General features: G+C 36.2%; 2 protein-coding genes across 2 annotated transcripts; both read left to right on the forward strand.

Moving 5' to 3' along the window:
* Nucleotides 1-13,329: 13,329 nt before the first annotated feature.
* jun (Jun proto-oncogene, AP-1 transcription factor subunit) lies at nucleotides 13,330-15,265 on the forward strand. Its single transcript, XM_056481490.1, has one exon. The coding sequence runs from the start codon at nucleotides 13,674-13,676 to the stop codon at nucleotides 14,598-14,600; it is 927 nt and encodes a 308-aa protein (XP_056337465.1). The 5' UTR covers nucleotides 13,330-13,673; the 3' UTR covers nucleotides 14,601-15,265.
* A 4,256-nt stretch (nucleotides 15,266-19,521) lies between these two features.
* On the forward strand, nucleotides 19,522-24,090 carry caiap (CARD- and ANK-containing Inflammasome Adaptor Protein). Its single transcript, XM_056481489.1, has 2 exons — nucleotides 19,522-20,904; nucleotides 23,239-24,090. The coding sequence occupies exons 1-2, from the start codon at nucleotides 19,522-19,524 to the stop codon at nucleotides 24,088-24,090; spliced, it is 2,235 nt and encodes a 744-aa protein (XP_056337464.1).
* The last annotated feature ends 535 nt before the right edge of the window (nucleotides 24,091-24,625 follow it).

The following is a 24,625-nucleotide window of genomic DNA, read 5'->3' on the forward strand; positions in this document are numbered from 1 at the left end:
GAGAAGTGCCCGGATGACCTACTACTTCCTGCGAGATTCTGAAGTGTGCATTGGACGGATGCTATGCTATCCTATAACACTCTATGAAGCGACACAACTCACAAGGTGATAATGACTAAATGGCGGAAATTCAAATTCAAATACAGTACCTACTGAGTAAGTAGACAATTTTGGGCGCAGCCTTAGAGTCTAAGGTAGTGAACGGTTATGGCTTTTATTTAGCATTTTTCCACAGAAAGGTCCATCTTTGCGTATCTTTGCATTTCATTGCCAGTGATTAAAGTAAAAAAAACTGAACATGGATTTTTCTTTTATGCCAAAAATCATGCAAACATTAAGTAAAGATTATCATCAATGAAAACATTTTGTAAAAAACCTACTGTAAATACCCCCCACCCCCCCCACCCCCTGCCAAGACGGGGAGAACATGCGAACTCCACACAGAAATGCCAGCTGGGACTCGAATCACTGACCTTCTTGCTGTAACCACTGAGCCACCATGCTGCCTCTACTGTAAATGCAGGGTGTCCGCGGGGTCTTAAAAAGTATTAAAAGTTGATAAATCAATGTAGAGAAATTTAAGGCCATTAAAAAGTATTAAAAGTCTTAAATGCTATTTTGCTAAACTGATATAAAATGTAATATCATTTTTGATTATGCAATGTATGGTTGTATGCTACAGTTAGACTGAATTAAATCTGCGAATATCAGGGTGCTGCGTAGTTTATGCAATCAATAAAATCCTGCTAGATTACTGCAGTAACCAAGGCAACACCATTATTTCTGCAGCTCTATAGGTGCCAACATGCTGAATTAGCTAGATTTAATAGATTTTTATTCAGTATATGAATAATGTTTTAGTTCTTGATTTCTTACATTAATATTTAATAAATATACTGAAATTTAAAATCTTGCCAGTGTTTCCAGTTGAAACCTGAAGTGGTTATAAGGTCTTAAAATGTATGATAAGACTCTTAAGAAAGGTCTTAAAAGGTATTGAATTTCACTCTCTGATTCCTGTACACAGCAAAATCCTCAGAGTAAAAATGACTCAGTTCAGAGAACATTTGGTCCCTCTCTAAACTGAGTAAAATTTACTCAACAGCAGAGTTAAAGTTAATGAGACAATGATGGGGTTAATTAAGCGATGATTGAGCACTGATGATGAACAACTGCGGTTAATAAGCAGAAACAGAAGAGAAGCAGCAGCAGCTTCGCTCATTTCTTACCTGTTTGACTTTATTTCTGTCAGATGTTCACAAAAGTACATATGAGATTTATTGAGAATTTACTGTTTTAGATATTTACATTTTACAACAAAAAAAAAAAAATAAATTTCCCCATCATGTCACCATCGTGGAGAAAAGTGGTTGATTTACTTGGGCTCTTTGACTTGATCTGTAATGTTGCTATATCTATGTTATCAATGTGAAGTGTAAAGAGCAAATATGATCAGGTTGATTGATTCTTATGCTTGATATGAGTTACTATGAAAGAGTATATGTTTGATTTTGCAAATTAAATTTAAATAATTTGTATCATTTTAGAAACAAAATTCAGTCTTTTTCAAGAGAATGGACCTCAGCTGAGGGTTTTATACATTTTTATAACACACTGAGCATCTGAGTCACTTTAGAAACACAGACATCAATAATCAGCGTATCTATCTCAACAGTGGTTAGAGATTTTATTTATTTTTTGGCTGCAATGTATGCTAAGAGAATCAAACAACAACCATCCATAGTTCCCAGCATGCACTGCAGGAAAAAAACTCACCATAGTTGAGAAGCACACGCTGATTCTTTATGTCTGTGTATTTTGAGTGTTTCAGATGTGTTTTATGATCTGAGAAAAGTATTGCTGAGTTTCATGTTCTTAATACAGTGCTCCTTTTGTGATAATACATTACTCAAACTTATCAGGTCAAAACTAATATACTGATTTGACCAGTGTCCAGATCACCACTGAATCAACTATCCAGAGCACAATTGCTCTCTTTATGCAATATTTGCCACAATACACTATTTGGCAATCAAAGAGAAACAAACTTTAGAAATCGAGTCAGAGTCCAAGTAAAGTAACTGCTGTTCTCCTCAATGGTGACACCTTAAACACAAAAAGTGGTGGTGTTTTTTTATGTTAATTGTTAAGTAAAAAATGACTTAGTTGTTAATAATATCACTATATGGAATTTTTCAGAGTCTGGCAGAAATAAGGCCAAACAGGTTGGTAATAAGTAAAGCTGTCGTTTGTGGAGTTGCTCAATGATCCTCTGCTGAAACTTTTGAGAGATTTGATGTGTTTTATTTCAGTTTATTTCATCTACGACTGTGACTGAAATCAGTTGTAATTTTGTGTTTCTCTTCTGTTTCTGCTTATTAAACGCAGTTGTTCATCATCAGTGCTCAATCATCACTTAATTAACCCCATCATTGTCTCATTAACTTTAACTCTGCTGTTGAGTACATTTTACTCAGTTTAGAGAGGGACCAAATGTTCTCTGAATTGAGTAATTTTTACTCTGAGGATTTTGCTGTGTATAAACTCTGAAATATTTCAAAAATCATTATATGAGTAATAATATACCCTGCAGGCACTGGACGTCAACATGACATTGACGTTGTACCCAAATTTACCCCAAAGTTGTGGGGACGTTGAATTTTGTTTGGAAATGAAAATCGAGTTGACGTCAAAACCCAACAAACATCAGGTCAACGTCAATGTCCAATGTCCAACCATAAATCAACCAACTATCAATGTCTAATCAGGTTACACCTTGACATTGTGGGGACATTACCACTTTGACATCTATCAGATGTTGGATTTTGCTTACTTTCCAACACAACCTAAAATCAATCAAATATTAATGTCTAATCATGTTACACCTTAACGTTGTGTGGACATTACCACTATGACATCTATCAGATGTTGGATTTTGGTCACTTACCAACATAACCTAAAATCAACCAAATATCAACGTAATTTGACGTCATTACTGGACGTCAAAATAAAGTTGTCCTTAGACACTGGCTAGATATTGAATTTTGGTCACCTGATCATGATCTAAATTTAACCAAATATAAACATCTGATGATGTTGTGTGCCTGCTGCGTACATTGCTAAAGACTTAATTTTGGACACTTTAAAGGTGATTTTCCTCAATATTTCTGTTTTTATAGCTTCCAGATGATTTACTAATCTCATTTTCTGCCACATATGGACACTTATGAGTGTTTACGCATCCCATTATAGTAATGGTATTGTTTAACTTGTACTTTGAAATGCCAAAATTTGATTATCAAGCAAAGAAGTTCAAAAATGCTTAAAAAGAGAACCCCCTACCCTCTCTGACAGTCTTTTTCATCCTAAATTTCAATGAAAAGGAGAAATGTTGAAAACTATAGAATGAGAAATGTTTAAAAATCTAAAACTTGATGGAATATTTTACGCTTCAGTCAATGTTTGTTTAAAATGATAGAAGTGTTTTATGGTTAAAGTTGTAGATAACTACAATAACCCCAGGTTTAAAAGGTTAAACATCAGAAAAGCCCATAATATGAAGCCCATACTAAAATGAATGTCCATGCCATTTTATTGCCCATTTTATTACAGTAAAAATGGTCTTGAGAGTAATAACACATTTCTCCTGCAAACTTTGAAACATCATTCATGTCTTTAGCACAAGCCGTTTAAAATAAACCCCTGACCCTGATTGTGAGCTATAATAAAGCAAGCACCACTCAAAATTAGCCCTGATCTATAAAAGAGCCAACTCTCATCCACAAAACAGCCATATGACCCCCACAGGCGTACCTGTCCAGTATCTTCCTTTAGTCTGTCCAGCCAGCGCCAGTACTCTGATTTACTCTGACTGCGAGGCAGGAGACGGCGGTTAAGATGGCTGTGGAAGTCTAACAATGGGCTTGGATACGACAGGATTACTCTGTAACCTTTGACCGGCTCTCCATTAGGACCCCAGTGATTTCTAACCATGGGCTCGAGGGCAATGAACTACAGAACACTAATTACAGACACATAGTGACAGGCCGGAGACCACAATGGGCTTTTATGAGGGACTGAACAGACTGGCATTAAAACGGAGCAGGGCGCAGCAGGGCAGGGGACGTGACCGGGCAGCTGTTCCTCAAGCTCCGCTCAGATCACATATTAGTGGATTCGGATGGTAAAGAGAAATGGCCACTTTATTAGGTACAACATTTCAATGCATTTTAAAGAAGCCTTTGTTATTTTAATAGTCTCATTTTATAACCCCTCTGGAGTTGAGTTTTACAAATGTTGAATCTAGGGATGCATCGAAACTGATACTAGTATTGGGTATCGGGTTGATACTTTGTTAAAATACTCGTGCTCGTATCGTACATGAAATGTCGATACCACACACCGATACCACTCAACAGTATTTCACTAAGTGGATGTGATTTGTTGTCCTACCTAATTAATAAACAACCTACAAAATAAACAAAAAGAGGGAACAGAGGTGAAGTGCTTCAAAATAAATCCACTATATATGCTTCACCCCAAAACACAAACTGTTTTTTTAAAGAAAATATTAATATAAATATAAATAAAGTGAAATATTTATTGTTTCGAAGAAGCCTATATTAAACTGTTTTCACTGTTATTGACAAAATCATTGCGTCTGTCAGTTTCAATTCTCTGTTCGCAGCACTGAAGGCTTTCTCAGATTGCCCCGAAAGAATGAACTCGTCAGAAGGACGAGAAAACATTGCTAGATGATGGTTGCGCGATTTTAAAAAAGAGAGTACGTGTATTTAAGGCAGTCTGTCAAGATAAAATCGCTTAAAACATCTTAATATTTTAGAGAAAGTAGTTAAAGTTTGCATCACCAACTATTGATCTTATCCACCCATGACCCACCCATAATTAGACATCATGTAGCCTACTTTTTGATTTACTGAACCACGGATTAACGGCAGGACTCACGAATATAACGAAGAACCGGGGGTTTTATGCGTCCCTAATATACAATGCCAAGAGAGTGACTCCATAAGGTAACGTAAACTGCACACACTTGATTATGTAATGTGTGGACACCTGTGGATACCATTGACATGTGTGACACCATGGACACCTGTCAGCACAAGGAAAAGCAAGCAGTGCTTAATTTGTGAATTGCGAGTTCCTGGAACAAATCAGGGTAACGGATTCGGCATGGTTCGAAAGTAAAGAGCGCTGTGAGAGGGGTTGGGTGGGGGCGTGGGGAGTTCAAGGACAAAAGTGAAAGTGAAGAGGGTTGAGGAGTCGGGGAAGAAAGTGAAAAGCTGGGGACGTGGGGGGGGGGGTGTTGCGTGTGAGGAGGGAGATTAGTAAAATTAGATTAAGCCATGCCGATTATGTCTATCAATTAACGGGGTTATCAACAATGTGTGCATATTTTTGGCTTGGAATGGACTTCTGTTAACGATTTTCGGGTTCATCTATAATACAGGCAAAAATTAAAACCTCTCAAATTAATAGCAATTTCATTGAAACCAAATCTAAGAAGTATCAGAATCGGTACTCGGTATCGGCAAGTACACAAATTATAATACTTGTACTCGTGTCAGTTTGTAAAAAAGTGACATTGGTTCATCCCTAGTTGAATCCATCAAGCTTTCCAACTTTTAGTTTAGCTTAGCAAACATCCTTGAACCAGATTAGACAGCCTGGTCTTATGAGGAAACATAACTATTTTATGTTTTGTCAGTTAAGAAATTGTATGAGTTCAGTCGTACGAAAACGTACGATTTTAAAAAGGAGGCATGGCACCTAACCCCGCCCCTTAACCCAACCATCATTGGGGGATGAGTGAATCATAATAAATTGTACGAATGAGATTGTACAAATTCATATGAATTGGCCACTAAATCAAAATGTTACGAATTGCCATGAGATTGTGTTGGATTAGACCATTGATCTTGCTCAAAAATTACTATTTAAAGCTTGACTCTTCTGTAATTGCATTGTGGACAGACAGAAACTGAAGTTACTATTTTCTAGGCTGATACGGCTAACAATACTCTCATTCTAAGTTACTAAAATTAATGAACTTTTCTTTGCTGCTATTCCTTGCCTGAAGCAGGCAAAGTGATATTATGCATTATAATAGCACTTAAAATGCTTAAAAGAGCTCCCAGCACCAAACTAGCACCACCTGTTAGAATATGTGTAATAACATTGTAATTGCTTCAAAACAAGAAAGCAATAGATTTATTTGGATGTGACAAGAGAGATATGGAAATATGTTTATCTTCAAGATGAAGAACTTTAAAGGGATAGTTCACCTAAAAAATTCTGTCATCATTAACTTACCCTTCACTTCTAAATGTTTATGAGTTTCTTTCTACTGTTAAACTCAAAAAGACATTTTGAAGAAAGCCGGAAGCAACTGAATTCCATAGCAATTTATTACAACATTCTTTAAAATATCTTCTTTTGTGTTCAAGAGGAAAGAATAAAGGTTTGAAACCACTTGAGAGTGAGTAAATAGTGCACAGTTTTATGCGCGTGTGAACTGTCCCTTTAAATAGAATAAAGTCACTGTGATTTGAAGACTACATCAAGACTTCTGCTTAAAGAATTCTTATATCTGTTGACGAATTACATCCATTATGTTAAATTTCAACAACGTCAACTCTGAAAATGGGACTGACACTGTTTCAATTTACTAGAACTTCAATGTTAAGCTGCTTTGACACAATCTACATTGTAAAAGCGCCATAGAAATAAATATGAATTTAATTGAATTATTTGTTTAAAGCTGTTTTCTTTTTACAGTTACTATTTAAATTGGATTAAATTAACAGTCTCATATGTAATACACAAATATCCACGGAGGTCAGAGACATAAATAATTATTCCAAGTGCACACAATACACTTATTTACAAAAAACAGCTTTGTTTTTGTTTTCTTATTAGGCGTGACTGAGAACACAGTGTACCTGGATGTTAAAAATGGACGAACAAGTTCTAAGAAAAAAGAAAAAGTTCCCATTCAGCTAACCGTCATGGAAAACACGGCTGTACTGGGACTCAGAAACCTTTAATAAAAACAAAATCTTTTACCCTGATTAACAACACAGCAAATTACAGTTGAGGGAGCTTGTATGTTTGTATGAAACCTGCGCTGTGTGTTCAGTTTTCACAAAATCAGCATGCGAAGAGCAATTACTAGAGTCCCGTCTCAGAAGAGGGAAACAGGGTGATATTTACACAAGACCTTCTCCTCACAGACGGACGGACCACTGCTGAGACGACTGGCCCACCAGAGGCAAATAACGACAGGCCACATGTCAAAGAAAACACACCATGCACAGCCCATGGATATCTGATATTAACCTAACAGCCATATTAAAGATTATAGTATATACACTGATGTATAAATAATTGCTTTTTCCATGGGTGCAAGTTCTGTCCATACCAGCCTCAACCTGGGTGGCTCAGACACTAAAACATATATCTAATGGTGACATAAACATTCACATTCTCTTATATACTTTCACAATGTATATAAAAAATAAAGAAAAACTATATTAGGGTTTACTGTCGCACTGTAGAACTGTGATGTTGTGGTAATGATGAGCTGTCGCTTTAAGCTCAACTGTGCAGTCTGGATAGTATTGCAAAAATGAAATGTATATCTAATGGTGACAAACATTCACATTTCTTATTCATATATATATATATATATATATATATATATATATATATATATATATATATATATATATATATATAGTTGAGGTCAGAATTATTAGTCCCCCTGTTTATATTTTTCCCCAATTTCTTTTTAAGGGAGAGATGATTTTTTTTTCAACACATTTCTAAACATAATAGTTTTAATAACTCATTTCTAATAACTGATTTATTTTATCTTTGTCATGATGACAGTAAATAATATTTGACTAGATATTTTTCAAGACACTTCTATACAGCTTACAGTGACATTTAAAGCCTTAACTAGGTTAATTAGGTTAACTAGGCAGGTTAGGGTAATTAGGCAAGTAATTGTATAACGATGGTTTGTTCTGTACACAGTCAAAAATATATATAGCTTAAAGGGGCTAATAATTTTGACCTTTAAATAGTTTTTAACAAATTAAAAACAGCTTTAATTCTAGCCGAAATAAAACAAATAAGACTTTCTCCAGAAGAAAAAATATTATCAGACATACTGCTCTGTTAAACATAATTTGGGAAATATTTAGTAGGGAAAAAAAATTAAAGGGGGACTAATAATTCTGACTTTTTTCGCTCTTTAGAATATTTCCCATAAAGCACGGTGGCGCAGTGGGTAGCACAATCGCCTCACAGCAAGAAGGTCGCTGGATCACCTGGCATTTCTGTGAAGTTTGCATGTGTTCACACTGGTTTATATACAGGGGTGATTTGGAGGCGCTAAGAAATTCCATGTGTGGGGCCCTAGCATTGAAACTCAAAACAATCTCTTTCTCTATAGATATATTTTTTCTCTGTAGATTCAATTGTATTTATTTTTTGTAAATAAACTGCATGTTAAAAATATGTTTTAAGTAGAACCTTTATCTTCCTAATGTAAAATTAAATACGATAAATTTATAAATAAAAAAGCAAGTTCACAAACTATGTACAGGTAATTAGCCATATTTGTGATTTGATTTAAATATTTGCATGTGCAGTACAAAAGGAACGTTCGCCCGGTTTAGAAAAGAAATAATTCCCCGGGGCTCTAACCTTGCATATTGGATAAGTCCACCCTTGTATGTATATATATATATATATATATATATATATATATATATATATATATATATATATATATATATATATATATATATATATATATATATTTTTTTTTTTTTACATATTTATTTACATATGTATATAAAAATAAAAAGTTAAATAATTAGAGCTATAATTAGTTATACTGCACAAATGAAACATATATCTAATTATAACATAAACATTCCCATTTTCGTATATACTTACAAATGTATATAAAAGAAAAATATATCAAGGTTTGTCGCACTGCAGAACTGTGATGTGGTAATGATTAGCTGTTGCTTTAAGCTAAATTATATAGCATGGATAATACTGCACAAATGAAACGAATATCTAATAGTGACAAGCATTCTCATTCTCTTATATACTTACAAATGTATATACAAAATGAAGAAAAAATATATTAGGATTTATTTTCCTATTAGAATCTTGTGGTAATAATGAGCTGTCGCTTTAAGCTCAACTGTACAGGCTGGATGACACTGCACACATCATGTGGCATAAATGGAAATGTACACCTAGATTTCGAAACAGCCAAACACGTAACAAAGTACACCAGTAAGAAAGGTGACATGAGAACACGAGGAAAGCTAAATAAGGAAAGAAGCAAGCCATCGCAGCGTGAGGAACTGGTTTTATTGGCAAGCTGCCATTTTCTACGTTTGGTCTGGGTTGTGCTGCCCAAACAAGTTTCTGTCTAGTACAGAAACAGGGTTGACTTCTCTCTGTTGTAACTCTGGACATCCCCTGCTGCCTGAACCGGTGATGCAGACAACTGTGGTGATCAGAAAGAGGATGCTGGAGGCCTCAATCTGGTCATGACCTTTAATTTACAATAAAACCCTCGTATGACCTTTGTGCACTTGAACTATGAATGATAAAAATCCAATAGAAATTCCAATAAAACTTACAGTAAATATTGCATAATCCATCAAAAAGCCAGATCTTGGGTGATTATGTGTGTGATATATATATATATATATATATATATATACACAGCAAAATCCTCAGAGTAAAAATTACTCAATTCAGAGAATATTTGGTCCCTCTCTAAACTGAGTAAAATGTACTCAACAGCAGAGTTAAAGTTGATGAGACAATGATGGGGTTAATTAAGTGATGATTGAGCACTGATGATGAACAACTGCGGTTAATAAGCAGAAACAGAAGAGAAACACAAAATTACAACTGATTTCAGTCACAGTCGTAGATGAAATAAACTGAAATAAAACACATCAAATCTCTCAAAAGTTTCAGCAGAGGATCATTGAGCAACTCCACAAACGACAGCTTTACTTATTACCAACCTGTTTGGCCTTATTTCTGCCAGACTCTGAAAAATTCCATATAGTGATATTATTAAGAACTAAGTCATTTTTTACTTAACAATTAACAAAAAAAAAAAAACACCACCACTTTTTGTGTTTAAGGTGTCACCATTGAGGAGAACAGCAGTTACTTTACTTGGACTCTGACTCGATTTCTAAAGTTTGTTTCTCTTTGTTTGCCAAATAGTGTATTGTGGCAAATATTGCATAAAGAGAGCAATTGTGCTCTATTGATTCTGTGGTGATCTGGTCACTGATCAAATCAGTATATTAGTTTTGACCTGTTAAGTTTGAATAATGTATTATCACAAAAGGAGCACTGTATTAAGAACATGGAACTCAGCAATACTTTTCTCAGATCATAAAACACATCTGAAACACTCAAAATACACAGACATAAAGAATCAGCGTGTGCTTCTCAACTATGGTGAGTTTTTTTCTTGCAGTGCATGCTGGGAACTATGGATGGTTGTTGTTTGATTCTCTTAGCATACATTGCAGCCAAAAAATAAATAAAATCTCTAACCACTGTTGAGATAGATAGGCTGATTATTGATGTCTGTGTTTCTAAAGTGACTCTGATGCTCAGTGTGTTATAAAAATGTATAAAACCCTCAGCTGAGATCCATTCTCTTGAAAAAGACTGAATTTTGTTTCTAAAATGATAAACATTTATTTAAATTTAATTTGCAAAATCAAACATGTACTCTTTCATAGTAACTCATATCAAGCATAAGAATCAATCAACCTGATCATATTTGCTCTTTATACTTAACATTGATAACATAGATATAGCAACATTACAGATCAAGTCAAAGAGCCCAAGTAAATCAACCACTTTTCTCCATGATGGTGACATGATGTGGGAAACATGTTTTTTTTTTTTTTGTTTTTTTTTTTTTGTAAAATGTAAATATCTAAAACAGTTAATTCTCAATAAATTTCATATGGACTTTTGTGAACATCTGACAGAAATAAAGTCAAACAGGTAAGAAATGAGCGAAGCTGCTGCTGCTTCTCTTCTGTTTCTGCTTATTAACCGCAGTTGTTCATCATCAGTGCTCAATCATCACTTAATTAACCCCATCATTGTCTTATTAACTTTAACTCTGCTGTTGAGTAAATTTTACTCAGTTTAGAGAGGGACCAAATGTTCTCTGAACTGAGTCATTTTTGCTCTGAGGATTTTGCTGTGTATATATATATATATATATATATATATATATATATATATATATATATATACAGTTAAGGTCAGAATTATTTCTTTTTTCTTTTTTAAATATTTCCCAAATGATGTTTAACAGTCTGATATTTTTTCTTCTGGAGAAAGTCTTATTTGTATTATTTCGGCTATAATAAAAGCATTTTTTAATAAAAAAAAAACATTTTAAGGTTAAAATTATTAGCCCCTTTAAGCTAAGTTTTTTTTCTCGATAGTCTACAGAACAAACCATCGTTATACAATAACTTGCCTAATTACCCTAACCTGCCTAATTGATCAAATTAACCTAGTTAAGCCTTTAAATGTCACTTTAAGCTGTACAGAAGTGTCTTGAAAAATATCTTGTAAAATATAATTTACTGTCATCATGGCAAAGATAAAATAAATCAGTTATTAATAATGAGTTATTAAAACTATTATGTTTAGAAATCTCTTCGTTAAACAGAAATTGGGGAAAAAAATAAACAGGGAGGCTAATAATTCTGATTTCAACTGTATATGGCTATTATATATAAGAAAAGTGATGGAAATAGCACTGATGAGCATCATATATTTAAACAAGATAAATATGTTGTTAAACAGTGTATTACAGTCCATATTTTGTATCCAGTGATGCTGTGTTCAAGTGTTTGATCTGTGGTAACAAAGTGAAACATGTCAGAGACCATCAATAAGTGCTGGAGTTCACTAAAAACGGTGTTCTCTTTTAGACATACTTTGACTCAGTGTGTTATTATTGGTGCTCATCTTACATAATATAGTAGAAACAACCATATTTTAATGTACTCTTAAAAATAAATAAATAAATTAATTTAAAAATAAAAACAATAATACTTGTAAATGTTCATCTCAACATTATATGTATGTATTTATCTTTACTAATGTTGGTATAAATACAAACAAACTAGACATTGTGTCTTTACATACGTTTAAGCAAATTCAGTAAACATATCAGAAAGTGAACTGAAATGTCACTTGTCAGCTGTCACGCTGAATTCGATCAGTTTGTGGTTGTGGTTGTGACGCAGTGACGTTTAACAGGGGTGTTTGCACTTTTGAGATGATCTCTAGGGACTGTCACGGATACGGCGGCTGGACTTTGTGGCACGCTGTCACTCCACAATAAGACACGCCCCATTTTCAGACCATTGGCTGACGGAGCAAATGCACTTTGGCATAAAAAAGCAGACTATTGCCCTGTTTCTTCGTGCCAGATTAAATTATGTATGCCTGAGGTTTTTAAACTAGGGTTCGGGGACTCCCAGGGGGCTGACAAGGGAGTGCTGGAAGTGAAGAAAAGTATTTAATTCATAATATATTTCAATGATTGATTAAATAAAAATACTTTTAATCAGCTAATCTAACAATATATCAAAACTAAATGTGTAAAATTAAGTTATGCTTATTTTATTACTTTAGAATGCATTTCTTATAAATATGATTGTCTTTCATGTTAAATCTCCATCCACATTTTATTATAGGCTTGGAAATAAATTTTTCTGACTCCGAAATGTATTTCTTATATATGTTTACCGCATTGGTTTACATGCAATACATATAAACTGGATCTTGACAGTGTTTAGAAGTTGGTGCTATTGAAAAGCCGCGTCTTGCGAAACTCGCGCAAGAATTGGTCAACTCTCAAACAAACAGCAACACACACTTATTCTGCCCCTTTTTCTCAAATTTATAGTAAAGTTTAAGTTATAAAAGTGGCGCGTTATACATTACTCTGCTTCTTTGTATCCCGCCACGGTCTAAAACAGCTAAGCGGGTAACCAGATATTCAAAAACAATACGTAATCCCACAATGCACTGCTTTACAGCATTACCTCATCCCATCAGGCACCGCGAGTAGAATCTTCTGGGTGGTCGTCTAGGCAACGCGCCTTATCTGAAATTGTGACACGCCCAGCAAATCGCCTCCAGCCAATGAGAGGCTGCGCGCATTACATCATTTCTATTTTTAGTGGGGCAGCGGTAGCAGATAAGGTTTGCCTCCACGCTGGAGGAGCTCAGAGTATACAGACCTCGCCACAGTGAAACACCTCACTCAAACCAACATAAACAAGCCTTCGGCTCCACACTGTTTATCTGCTGGTGTCTGAGAAGCGCGACAGCGGCGGAGGAAGAGCTTTCTATCCGCTGAAGGCAGGAGACGAGCGCGGGACACTGGCGATAACTTTACGCAGTAAGTTTCTCACGGGACGGGGAGTTGAGGAACTTTTCCAATCCTCTCGCTTTTGTTCCAAACACCGCGGCGCTCGCTACCGAAAGCGGACAGTGCTTAACAGCGCCTGAAAGACTGCTTCTGAACTAAAAGTTTTGTTTTGCTTTCTATGTCTACCAAGATGGAAACTACTTTCTACGATGACTCTCTAAATAGCGCTTTCTCTCAGCATGACAGCGCTACTTTTGGATACAACCACAAGGCTCTGAAACACAACATGACGCTCAATCTGTCCGACCCCGCGGGGAACCTGAAGCCGCACCTGAGGGCCAAAGCCAGTGATATCCTCACTTCTCCCGACGTGGGACTGCTCAAACTGGCGTCGCCGGAGCTGGAGAGGCTCATCATCCAGTCTAGCAACGGCATGATCACAACGACACCAACTCCGACCCAGTTTCTGTGTCCCAAGAACGTGACGGACGAACAGGAGGGCTTCGCGGAGGGCTTTGTGAGGGCACTGGCTGAGCTGCACCACCAGCACATGCCCAACGTCACCTCGGCTCCCCAAACTACTATCAACAGCAGTATGGCACCGGTGTCGTCCATAGCGGGCGGCGCAGTCTACAGCTCAGCCATGCGCGCTGATCCGCCGGTTTACGCGGATCTGAACACGTTCAACCCCGCCATCAGCAGCAGCTCTGCCAATCCAGCCACGATGAGCTTCCCGAGCGCACCGCCGCAGCTCCCCGTCCAGCACCCGCGCCTCCAGGCCCTGAAAGAGGAGCCCCAGACGGTGCCCGAGATGCCCGGCGAGACCCCACCGCTCTCCCCCATTGACATGGAGAGCCAGGAACGGATTAAAGCCGAGAGAAAGCGCATGAGGAACAGAATCGCCGCGTCCAAATGCCGGAAGAGGAAACTAGAGAGGATCTCCCGGCTGGAGGACAAAGTCAAGACCCTGAAGTCGCAGAACTCGGAGCTCGCGTCCACCGCCAACATGCTGCGCGAGCAAGTGGCACAGCTCAAGCAGAAAGTCATGAACCACGTCAACAGCGGCTGCCAGCTCATGTTGACACAACAGCTGCAAACCTTCTGAGGAGAGTCGAATGACATTTTGAGTTCAGCCACATAGACAAACTTCAGGGGCTTGATGTCTGCGATCTGGCGCGGCAGAGCCCGCGGGGACCGGGACCGTCCGGCCGGCCGCGTGCCGTAAAAGGATGATCCGACTGGACTTTTGAGGAGCGCAAAACTTCACTCGGTCCGACAGAGACGCAGAGCGCATGAGACTCACTCTGTTACATGTTTTACTTTCTAACGAAATCCTTGTTCACTTCGACCAGGTTGTGCATGGACCTATACGCTTCAAAGGAGCACTCAGTATTATAGGAGTAAAACAGGGGACGCGCCTGCCCTACAGTAGGGATACTGGCTCACCAAGCAGGACATTGTGTCTGCTAAACTTTTGCTAAAAAAGCTGCCTGACTTCTGAGCTACATATTGTACTTTTTGTTGTTCTTAAACTGAACGGAAATCGACCTTTTCCTTTTGATTTAGTCCAACTTCAGCAGTTTCTTTTTCTGAAAAAGTTCATTAATGAGGTTTCACTCATTGTTATTTGTAAATATGATCAACCAGGAGTACTTAAGTTTACCATTTGTAAGTAAAGTACAATATAATTTTTTTATGTTTGTTTTCTGAGCACCTCAGAAACTAATCAATATTTATGAACTGTAATAAAGTATGTCAAATGAAAAACAATGTTTCTGTTGTCTTAATGAAGAGGACGGTTGTGTGTCTTGTGTGTGTTCAAACTGACAAACATGTAATAACATGTTCTGGGAGAGACTGGCTGTTTTGTAAAGTCCACAGACAGAACTGAAAAAAAAATGTGTCTAAAAACATCCTTATAGTGATTTTAAAAAAGTAACACAATAAATATGGTACACCTGCTTAAATGCTAAAGATTAATTGCAAACTTAATATAAAATTCTTGATAAATAAATAATAAAACAGACAAATACTTTGCTTGACTCTTTGGTTCAGTAATGCTGTAATTACCAAGTAATTATCACACAGTTAAGTACTAAATAGACCAGTGCCTTAAATCGTGGCCTCAATTTTGTGTCAACTGAAACAAAAGTTTCTAAAGGTTAGGGGTTTTGTTTGCATGCAAATATGTTTAAAATAATTTTAGAAGTTGAAGACAAGTTTTAACAAACCAGTAATAATGATTTAATATTAGGGTAATTAATGGTTGAAATGTAAAAATACTAATTTCTTATAACAAAAGTGTGTTAATTATCAACTATTAAAACTACAATGATTCACTAAACTTTATAGTCAAATAATGCATCAATTAATAAACACCTATTTTACAGTTGTAGGTAAAATAGTTCACCCAAAACTTAGAAGTTTATTTTTTATTGACTATTGACTCACTATATTTCTTACCTTCAAGTGGTTTCAAAGCTTAATAAGTTTCTTTATTCTGTTGAACAACACAAAATAAGATATTTAGAAGAAAGCTGAATACCTGTAACCAATGACTTCCATAGAAAAACAAATACTGAGGAAGTTAATTGTTATCAGTTTCCACCTTTATTCAAAATATCATTTGTGTTCAACAGAAGAAAGAAACTCATAAAGGTTTAAAATAAGTAGCTATGAAAATATGCTATGAGTATGAAATATGAAATAATGGTCAATAAATGATGACCGAATTTAACTTTTGGGTGAACTATACATTTAATTAGAATTAAGAACGCATGCCTTTAGTCATGGGCTCATATCTGTGTCTGCTTAGACAAAGGTTTTCAAGGGTCCAATCTTCTGTTTGCTTACAAGGGTGTTTAGTAAAAGCACTTGAACAAGTTAAATGTAAAAGCTGCACAAAAGTTGTCAAACCCACACTTTTACCCACAATAGTCATATAAACTTAAGTAAATCTGTTTGAAATATATAACACGTTTAATTCACTTAACATTGTGGGACAAAAATCCGACACCAATATCTCTGACCGTGTTTCAAAAGCAGTTTTAAGCATTTGAACCAGCAGAGGGCGTCATTGGCGTGTGCCTGGTGAATCTGAACCAGACCCTCAGACAGAAAACCAGTTTATAATGCGATTTAATTTTCTCCTATTCTGTTTCGAGGCTTTTAAGACACTGCCAAATTCGGCAAGATGAACCCCTAGTTTCTTAAAAGTGCCTTAAAAAGCAACTTTTGCATTAGAGAGAGAAAAACACCTCCAATAGAACGTGTTATGGTGCAATAACGTCTCTACCTTACATAAAAAATAATATACATCATACATGGCAAACAGTATCATAAGATAGGCTCTCTTTGTTCATCGGATAAATTCCAAATCTTTGCCTTTGTTTTTTAAATGGCACCAGCATTTACCCACTTCTTTGTTTCTTCATTTCTTTTTGATGTGTGTTATGATACACAAGTCTGATTTTATATTCAGGTCACCGACACAGATTAATATTTAGCATCTTTCAGATCCTCTTATTTCACTGGCCAAACTTGGCAAACGATGACCTCATACCGGAAAAGTGGCACCTACCTAGCCATATTAGGCAAGCGCGCGGTCGGAAGACCCGCGTCATCTGCAGTGGGCGTGAATTACGGGAAGAGGAACTCCTCACACTGATCTCCATAAGCCCGACATACTTTCAGGACACTTGTAGTTTTGGAAAGGACGGGATTGATCATTGACCCGATCCGGGCATTATACAATACAATACAATACAATGACACAAAGTGAAGCAGGAAAGTGAGGAAAGTCACTGAAACGTGACGTGTTATTAACCAGGCTCGTACCGGTGGGTTCGGGTGTTGCGAAAGCCAACCCCGTTTGACCCCTATATGAGCTATAAATTGTGAAAATTATGGATATGGCTTTAAGAAATTTATTTTTTTATTATTCAAGTACTTATTCAAGGAGAGTTGAATGTGCTGGCCAGTTTTTAATTTGCATAGGCTACAATTTTTACATTAAAACAAATTTTACCAGAATCTTTTTTTTAATGACGAATGATAACATTTGTATTTAAAAATAAGTATTTTTTTCATATATCTGTATTAAATTTTTATAAAACAATATTTATAAAACAGGATTAATTTACAGTTTAAATTCAAATTTGTAAATAAATACTTCACAGTAAAATAGTATGGCACTTTATATAGCAAAAATATTTTTGGCGTATCGAAAGTGTGGTTATGATAACCACCTGACAATCTGCTACCTGACAAATGCACAATTGAATAGAAAATGAGGTAAACAACTGCAAAAAAAAGCTAAAATAAACGAAAAAGAACCACCCCTTTCAATAGGCTGGCTACGGACCTGTTATATATTGTTATTCTGATTTATCAGTATTTAACTAGCTTACATTCTTAAAGACATCAAATGTTTATTTTAATATGGATTTAACATAGGTTGAAGTTTCATATTAAAAATGTAGCTGTGAAAAAAAGCGTTGTGCGATATTTTAAAAAGTGTTAATTATATTATCTTATTGGCATAAATGGTAGGATATAATTATAACAAAATAATTATGTCAGTTTTTTTTTGACCTTGTGAGTGATTTGATCCTGAGAAAGAGTAAAATTTTCTATGGAAACAAAAGAATATATTAGTGTGATTTCAGGTAAAGGAAAATGTATTATATTTTACTAACCCGCTGTCTTTTTTTACCAACATATATCACTTAAGTACATCTTTAATTTAATTTTATTAATTGCTCCTATTTGTCTTTGAAATATAGTCTACTGCCAAATATACTGGCAAGTTTTTGTGGTTAACTAAATAAACTGTAGTAACAATTCTTCTGAAACTTGTACTCTACATATTTACATGAAACTTAAATATGCACTTAAGTGTGATGTGCCTTTATTTGGACTTTAGTTATCCTAATCCTTTAACTGCCTGCTCTACCAAATGGTCAACCATATTTTGACTGTTTAAAATAATGACTGTTAAAGTAATTTAAAGAATGACTGTTTTAAATAATGGTTTACACACATAGCATTGCTGGTTTACAAAAACATTAAACAAACACTACACTACACTAAAATGAATGATGTCTGCAAACTTGTTGCAAACAGTTTATGTGTTGAATTTAAACAAACAAATTAAATTAAACTTAAATTTGTTTGTTTAAAATAAACCAAAATAAATTGTTTACAACCACTTAACTTATTATATACTAAAAAAAATTCAGTTGATTTTGGTTTTATTGTAAACAACAACAAAAGAAAATCTGAAATATTTTATGGCATATTAAAAAAAATAAAGATGATTTAGTATTACATTTTTTTTATTTTGATTATGTTTTTAAAAAAATAGGTCTTACACGTAATATTTTCAGACTTTTCATAGTATATGTATTAATTCTGGTACTTTTACCATAAACCGACATATCAACCATTTAGTAGAGGTTGATATTTTAGAATAGGATAGTTTTGATGGGATGTGTTGAAACAAAATGCATTGAGTGTGTTAACTAGCGACATAGGAGTTAATAAATGCAATCCAATTTTTTTTTTCTTGGTGGAGCAGTTAAAGAGTTCATTTGGATCCATTTGAAGTTCACTTAAAGTGCATATTAAACAGAAAACAGTAATAAGCTCACTTCTTTTTCACAAGGGTAGTGGACTAATATCTGAATCTAAAGGGAACTTGCTCTATTACTGTGAACTCACATACAAAAGACAGTCCATGTTGTGGTTACAGTATCCATGAAACAAGTTTCTTGTAATTCTAGATAAGGCAGGAAGCCTAAACAGAGAAATCTATTTGCACTTTTCTAAAAATTCCAACTTTACCTTCATAAAAAGGTTACCGACATGCTTTTTCTCTTTAAACATATTAATCTTGTAAATCAGGAACTTACAAAACGCTGGCTGATTTGAACTATTATTTATACTTCATATATTGTTGCTAAGAGACTATTTGTTCATAGCGACGAAAACGTTTTTGCAGGTGCATTTCCTTCAAAGCATTGGACATGGGTTCAACCAGCTTTACCAATCCTTATGCCATCGAAGTCATCCAGATGAAGAGAAGCGAGTTAGTCAGTGGCATCTTGAATCCAGAGGACTTGCTGGATCTTCTCATAGCGAATGGAGTTCTTCAACCCGACATGCGAGTCCTGGTGTCTGACCTCACGGTGCGAGAGGAGAAGAACTCCAGGATGCTAAACATCTTGATCTCCAGAGGAGAACGTGCCTGCCGCATCTTCTTCTACCCTTGTCTGAAAAGAGCAGAACCTGACCTTTACCAGCACATGAGAACGTATGTGGGTGGAGTTAATGAGGGCATTAGAGATGCGCGGAGACAACTGATAGGATATCTGCTGGAGAAAGACAAACAAGGCCTTGTCAAAAACTCAAAACCAGAGAGAATCCAGCCCAAGTCTACGGCAAACGAGCCGATCAATGAGCCTTCAAACAAGCAGATCCTCAAATCCGAAAGTAACCAACATGATGCCATCCTCAAAGCCATATCTTCAGGTGATTTATATCTCCTTCAGGAGCTCACTAAAGATTTGGATGTCAACAGTGTGCTGTCGTCCAATGATACTCTGCTACACCTTGCTGCTGAATACGGTAAGGAGGCTATTGTGTATTTTCTGCTCAGACAAGGAGCAAAACTGAACCTGCAAGACAAGAAGGGCCGTACCGCCCAGCACAGAGCTGCAGAACGGGGCCACACCGCTGTTGCTGTGGCCCTTGCGAAGGCTGGTGCGGATATTCATGCTACCGACCAAACATCTAAGACTCCTTTGCATGTGGCTGCTCAAAATGGACATGAAGGTACGGTTAAAGCTCTAGTGCACGAAGAGAAGAAAAGCCTCAAGAATCAGACAACAGTACTCCATATGGCGGCCATTGAAGATAATGCAATGCTGGCAGAAGTTCTTCTAAGAAACGGCGCTTTAGTAGACGCACAAGACAGTCAAAGAAAAACTGCTCTTCATCACGCAGTTCGCCACGGAAATGAGAAAACCGCAGCGGTGCTGTTAAGGGCCGGAGCTCAGGTGGACTCCGGGATCGTGGATGCTGCTTTTCAGCTGAACAGGAAGACTCTGCTGTCTCTGTTTTTGCAGCATGTCCACGAGTCCATGTCTAAGACTGAGATAAATGCTGCTCTTTTTAAAGCGGTTCAGAGGAACTTGGATGCGGTCGTGGCTGCGCTTATTGAGCACGGTGCGGATGTCAATAGCTGCAACGAGCTTGGATATACACCTGTGCTTCTGGCTGCAGAGCTGGGAAATGCGGAGGCTTTTAAAGTGCTGGTCTCGAAAAAGGCCAAGCTGGATGAGAGACTGCCGAACCAGATCTCCAGTCTTCATCTGGCTGTTCAAAGCGGCAGCATGCAAATAGCACAGGTAAATGGCTTAGCTGTATATGTAATATATCTTTTGTATAGTTAGTATATTAGTATATACATTTGAAGTCCGACTTATTAGCCTCCCTTTGATTTTTTTCTTTTTTTAATATTTCCCAAATGATGTTTAACGGAGCAAGGAAATTTTCACAGTATGTCTGATAATATTTTTTCTTCTGGATAAAATCTTGTTTGTTTTATTTTGGCTAGAATAAAAGCAGTTTTTAATTTTTAAAAAAACATTTTAAGGTCAATATTATTAGCCCCTTTAAGCTATATATTTTTTGATAGTCTACAGAACAACCCATCGTTATACAATAACTTGCCTAATTACCCTAGCCTGCCTAGTTAACCTAATTAACCTAGTTGAGCCTTTAAATGTCACGTTAAGCTGTATAGAAGTGTCTTGAAAAATATCTAGTCAAATATTATTTACTGTCATCATGGCAAAGATAAAATAAATCAGTTATTAGAAATGAGTAATTAAAACTATTATGTTTAGAAATGTGTTAAAAAATCTTCTCCCCATTAAACAGAAATTGGGGGAAAAAAATAAACGTGGACTAATAATTCAGGGGGGTTAATAATTCTGACTTCAACTGTATGTGGGGCGACATTGTGACTCAGTGGTTAGCACTGTCGCCTCACAGCAAGATGGTCGCTGCTTTGAGTCTTGGCTGGTCAGTTGGCATTTCTGTGTGGAGTTTACAAGTTCTCCCCATGTTGGCGTCGGTTTCCTTCCTCCTCCTCCGGGTGCTCCACAAGTCCAAAGACATGCAGTATAAGTGAACTGAATAAACTAAATTGGCCGTAGTGTGTATGGATGTTTCCCAGTATTAGGTTGCAGCTGGAAGGGTATTCGCTGTGTAAAACATGTGCTGGATAAGTTGGCGGTTCATTCCGCTGTGGTGACCAATGATGCATAAAGGGACTAAGCCGAAGGGAAATGAAAGAATGAATGTGTGTAAAATGTGACTTGACCACAAAACCAGCCTTAAGTAGCACAGGTACAATTTTTCTTTTTTGCTAAATATTTTTAGAATATTAAGTAAAGCTCATATTTCATGATGATATTTTGCAAATTTCCTAATGCAAATATAGTAAAGCATGCGTTTTGATTAGTAATGTACATTGCTAAGCACTTCATTTTGACAACTTTAAAAACAATTTCTTAATATTTATATTTTTTAACCCTCAGATTCCTGATACTTTAATAATTGTATCTTGGCCAAATATTGCCCTATCCTTACAAAGTACACATCAACGAAAAGCTATTTTTATCCAGCTTTTTTGTAAAAAATGGTTGGTTATGGATATGTAGTCCAGATTCACAAATAATAGTTTTTGTTCTCCTCAATATAGCTTTCTTATGTGATTTTATGCATATGAATAAATTGGATTGTGTTCCATAGTTTATAAAACAAAACAGAAATGTGAAATATGAAAACATTTTATTAAAATATTAAAGCATACCTATTAATGGCAAGTGAACTGATAATTACTGTGAAGATGTATCTTGTTTCCCCCAGAGCTGTTTTATATTAGGTAGTTTTATTGTTTTTTATTATTAAATTCTGTTTTGTGATGAAAATCGAGATACTAATTATATTATATATTAATTAATAATTGTATTCTACAGTCGCAGACAGCCGTATTCTTGAAGAAATAAATCACTAAATCATTATTAATATAAATGAATCAAATAAAACAATTAACAAAATAAGCACAGCTAAAAATATATTCATAGTTTTTAATGTATTAAGAAGCTTATACATGTATTTATACTCTAATAATGGTGGAAATACTCAAGGTACATCGTGCAGTTTCTTTACTGCAATGTCAAACAAACCAACCTTTAAAAAATAAAAAGACATGCTATCTTTATATATTTTCATTCTTATTTGTTTTTATGTGCAAATATACATCTAAACTATATTTTGGCCCTTTTAAATGTCCTGAAGTAGACAATTAGACTAATAAAAAGGCCGAATCTCCTTAAAATATAATGTTAAATCATTAAAAATGAAAAGTTATTCACTATTTTACTTACCCTCAAGTAGTTTTTTAAGCCATTATGAGTTTCTTTCTTCTGTTGAACACAAAAGAAGATATTTTAAGGAGAGCTGAAAACCTGTAACCATTGATTTCCATGGTATTTGTTTTTCCTACTATGTAATCAATGGTTGCAGGTTTTCAGCTTGAAACAAGTAACGAGTAAGTAAATGATGTCAGAATTTTCGATTTTAGTTGAACTATCTCTGAAAAGTCACCTTAAAGTGCTTGTTAAATATAATTAATCTAATGAACAGTTCTGAAATCTTCTTTTCTACCTCAGATACTGTTGCATAAGGGCATAGACCCCAACATCAGTGGGCCTAAAGATCAGACACCTCTCCATCTCAGTGCATCCCATAATCAGCCAGCCCTAATGGCACTGTTATTACGTGTGGGCGCTCAGCTTAATCCCGTCACGCAGGATGGATTCACTCCCCTGCACCTCGCCAGCCAAAATGGCCACACCGAAGCAGTAGCCCAACTGCTGGAGGCCAAAGCAGACGTCCATGCCAAAGACAAACAGGGAAGAACAGCCCTGCACTGGGCAGCAGAACAAGGACAAGTAGCCATCATCCAATCACTTCTCGCTGCTGGAGGCGATGCAAATGCTTCTGAAAAAGAGAAGAAAACCCCATTGCATCTGGCTGCAGCGGAGGGGCACACTAAGGCGGTGTCAGAACTACTGGCTGGTAAGGCTAAAGTTGGAGCTAAAGACATGGACGGCTGCTCACCTTTACATTATGCTGCTCGAAATGGAAAGGACAGAGCAGCGGATGTTCTTCTCGCATCGAGTAAGAGCAAGAATGTGGATGATAAGAACGTGTGGAGGAGGACTGCTCTGCATTTAGCTGCAGAGCATGGTCATGAGGCGCTGGTTGGCATTTTGCTGGAGAATAAAGCAAAGATTAATGCCCTGGATAACAATAAAGACACACCGCTTCACTGTGCTTGCAAGAATGGACATTTGGGAACGGTACAGAGACTGATCAACTGGGCAAACGGAGAACGGGCAAATCTTCAGGCAACTAATAATGTGAAGAAAAACGCCCTTCAGGTGGCTGAAGCAGAGGACACAGAGGCCCATGAGAACATAAGCACCCTACTGAAGAAGAAGATGTTCCTTGTGAAATGAAGATGAGTAACTAAACTGTGTCGTCTTGAACATGTTTGATGGAAATGCTAACTCAGCTGTTTTAGAATGTGTAGAATTTAAACCAGCTAGCAGAATTTTTTACTTTTATCCACACACATTTTTCATAAATAAATTTTACATCTAAGCAATTCCATGCAAATGTCAATCTTGCCATAAAAAAAACAAGTTTTCACCACTATAGGAACCGTTTCTAAATTTGTTTGTGTAAGCACGTTCTTTACAGTACTTTAAAACATACTAAAAAAATGGCTCTGTCAGTGTTTTCAAACTATTATGATTTAGCAAAGTCTCACAAGTGGCAAAAGTAGCTATCACATCCATAACGAAGCTTTTCCTTTATGAATACAAAAATGTCAAATAAAATAAAATCAATCATGTTTGTTTGAGTGCCAACTATCATTCTTTTAATTAGCATTATTTCTGGAAATTCTACTAAGTAGGCTGTAGACTGTAAACTTGCAGACTTTTTTGTCACATCCATAACACATGTTTATTTTCCCCATTTACCATATAA

The sequence above is a fragment of the Danio aesculapii genome, chromosome 20, assembly GCF_903798145.1.
Source record: "Danio aesculapii chromosome 20, fDanAes4.1, whole genome shotgun sequence".
NCBI classification, from domain to species: Eukaryota; Metazoa; Chordata; class Actinopteri; order Cypriniformes; family Danionidae; genus Danio; species Danio aesculapii.

What these genes read in the sequence shown, in the direction of transcription:
- jun (XM_056481490.1), top strand. Translation starts at nt 13,674, where the DNA reads ATGTCTACCAAGATGGAAACTACTTTCTACGATGACTCTCTAAATAGC.
- caiap (XM_056481489.1), top strand. Translation starts at nt 19,522, where the DNA reads ATGGGTTCAACCAGCTTTACCAATCCTTATGCCATCGAAGTCATCCAG. An exon ending in GCAGCATGCAAATAGCACAG is followed by an intron (nt 20,905 to 23,238) that starts GTAAATGGCTTA and finishes TTTCTACCTCAG; the next exon opens with ATACTGTTGCATAAGGGCAT.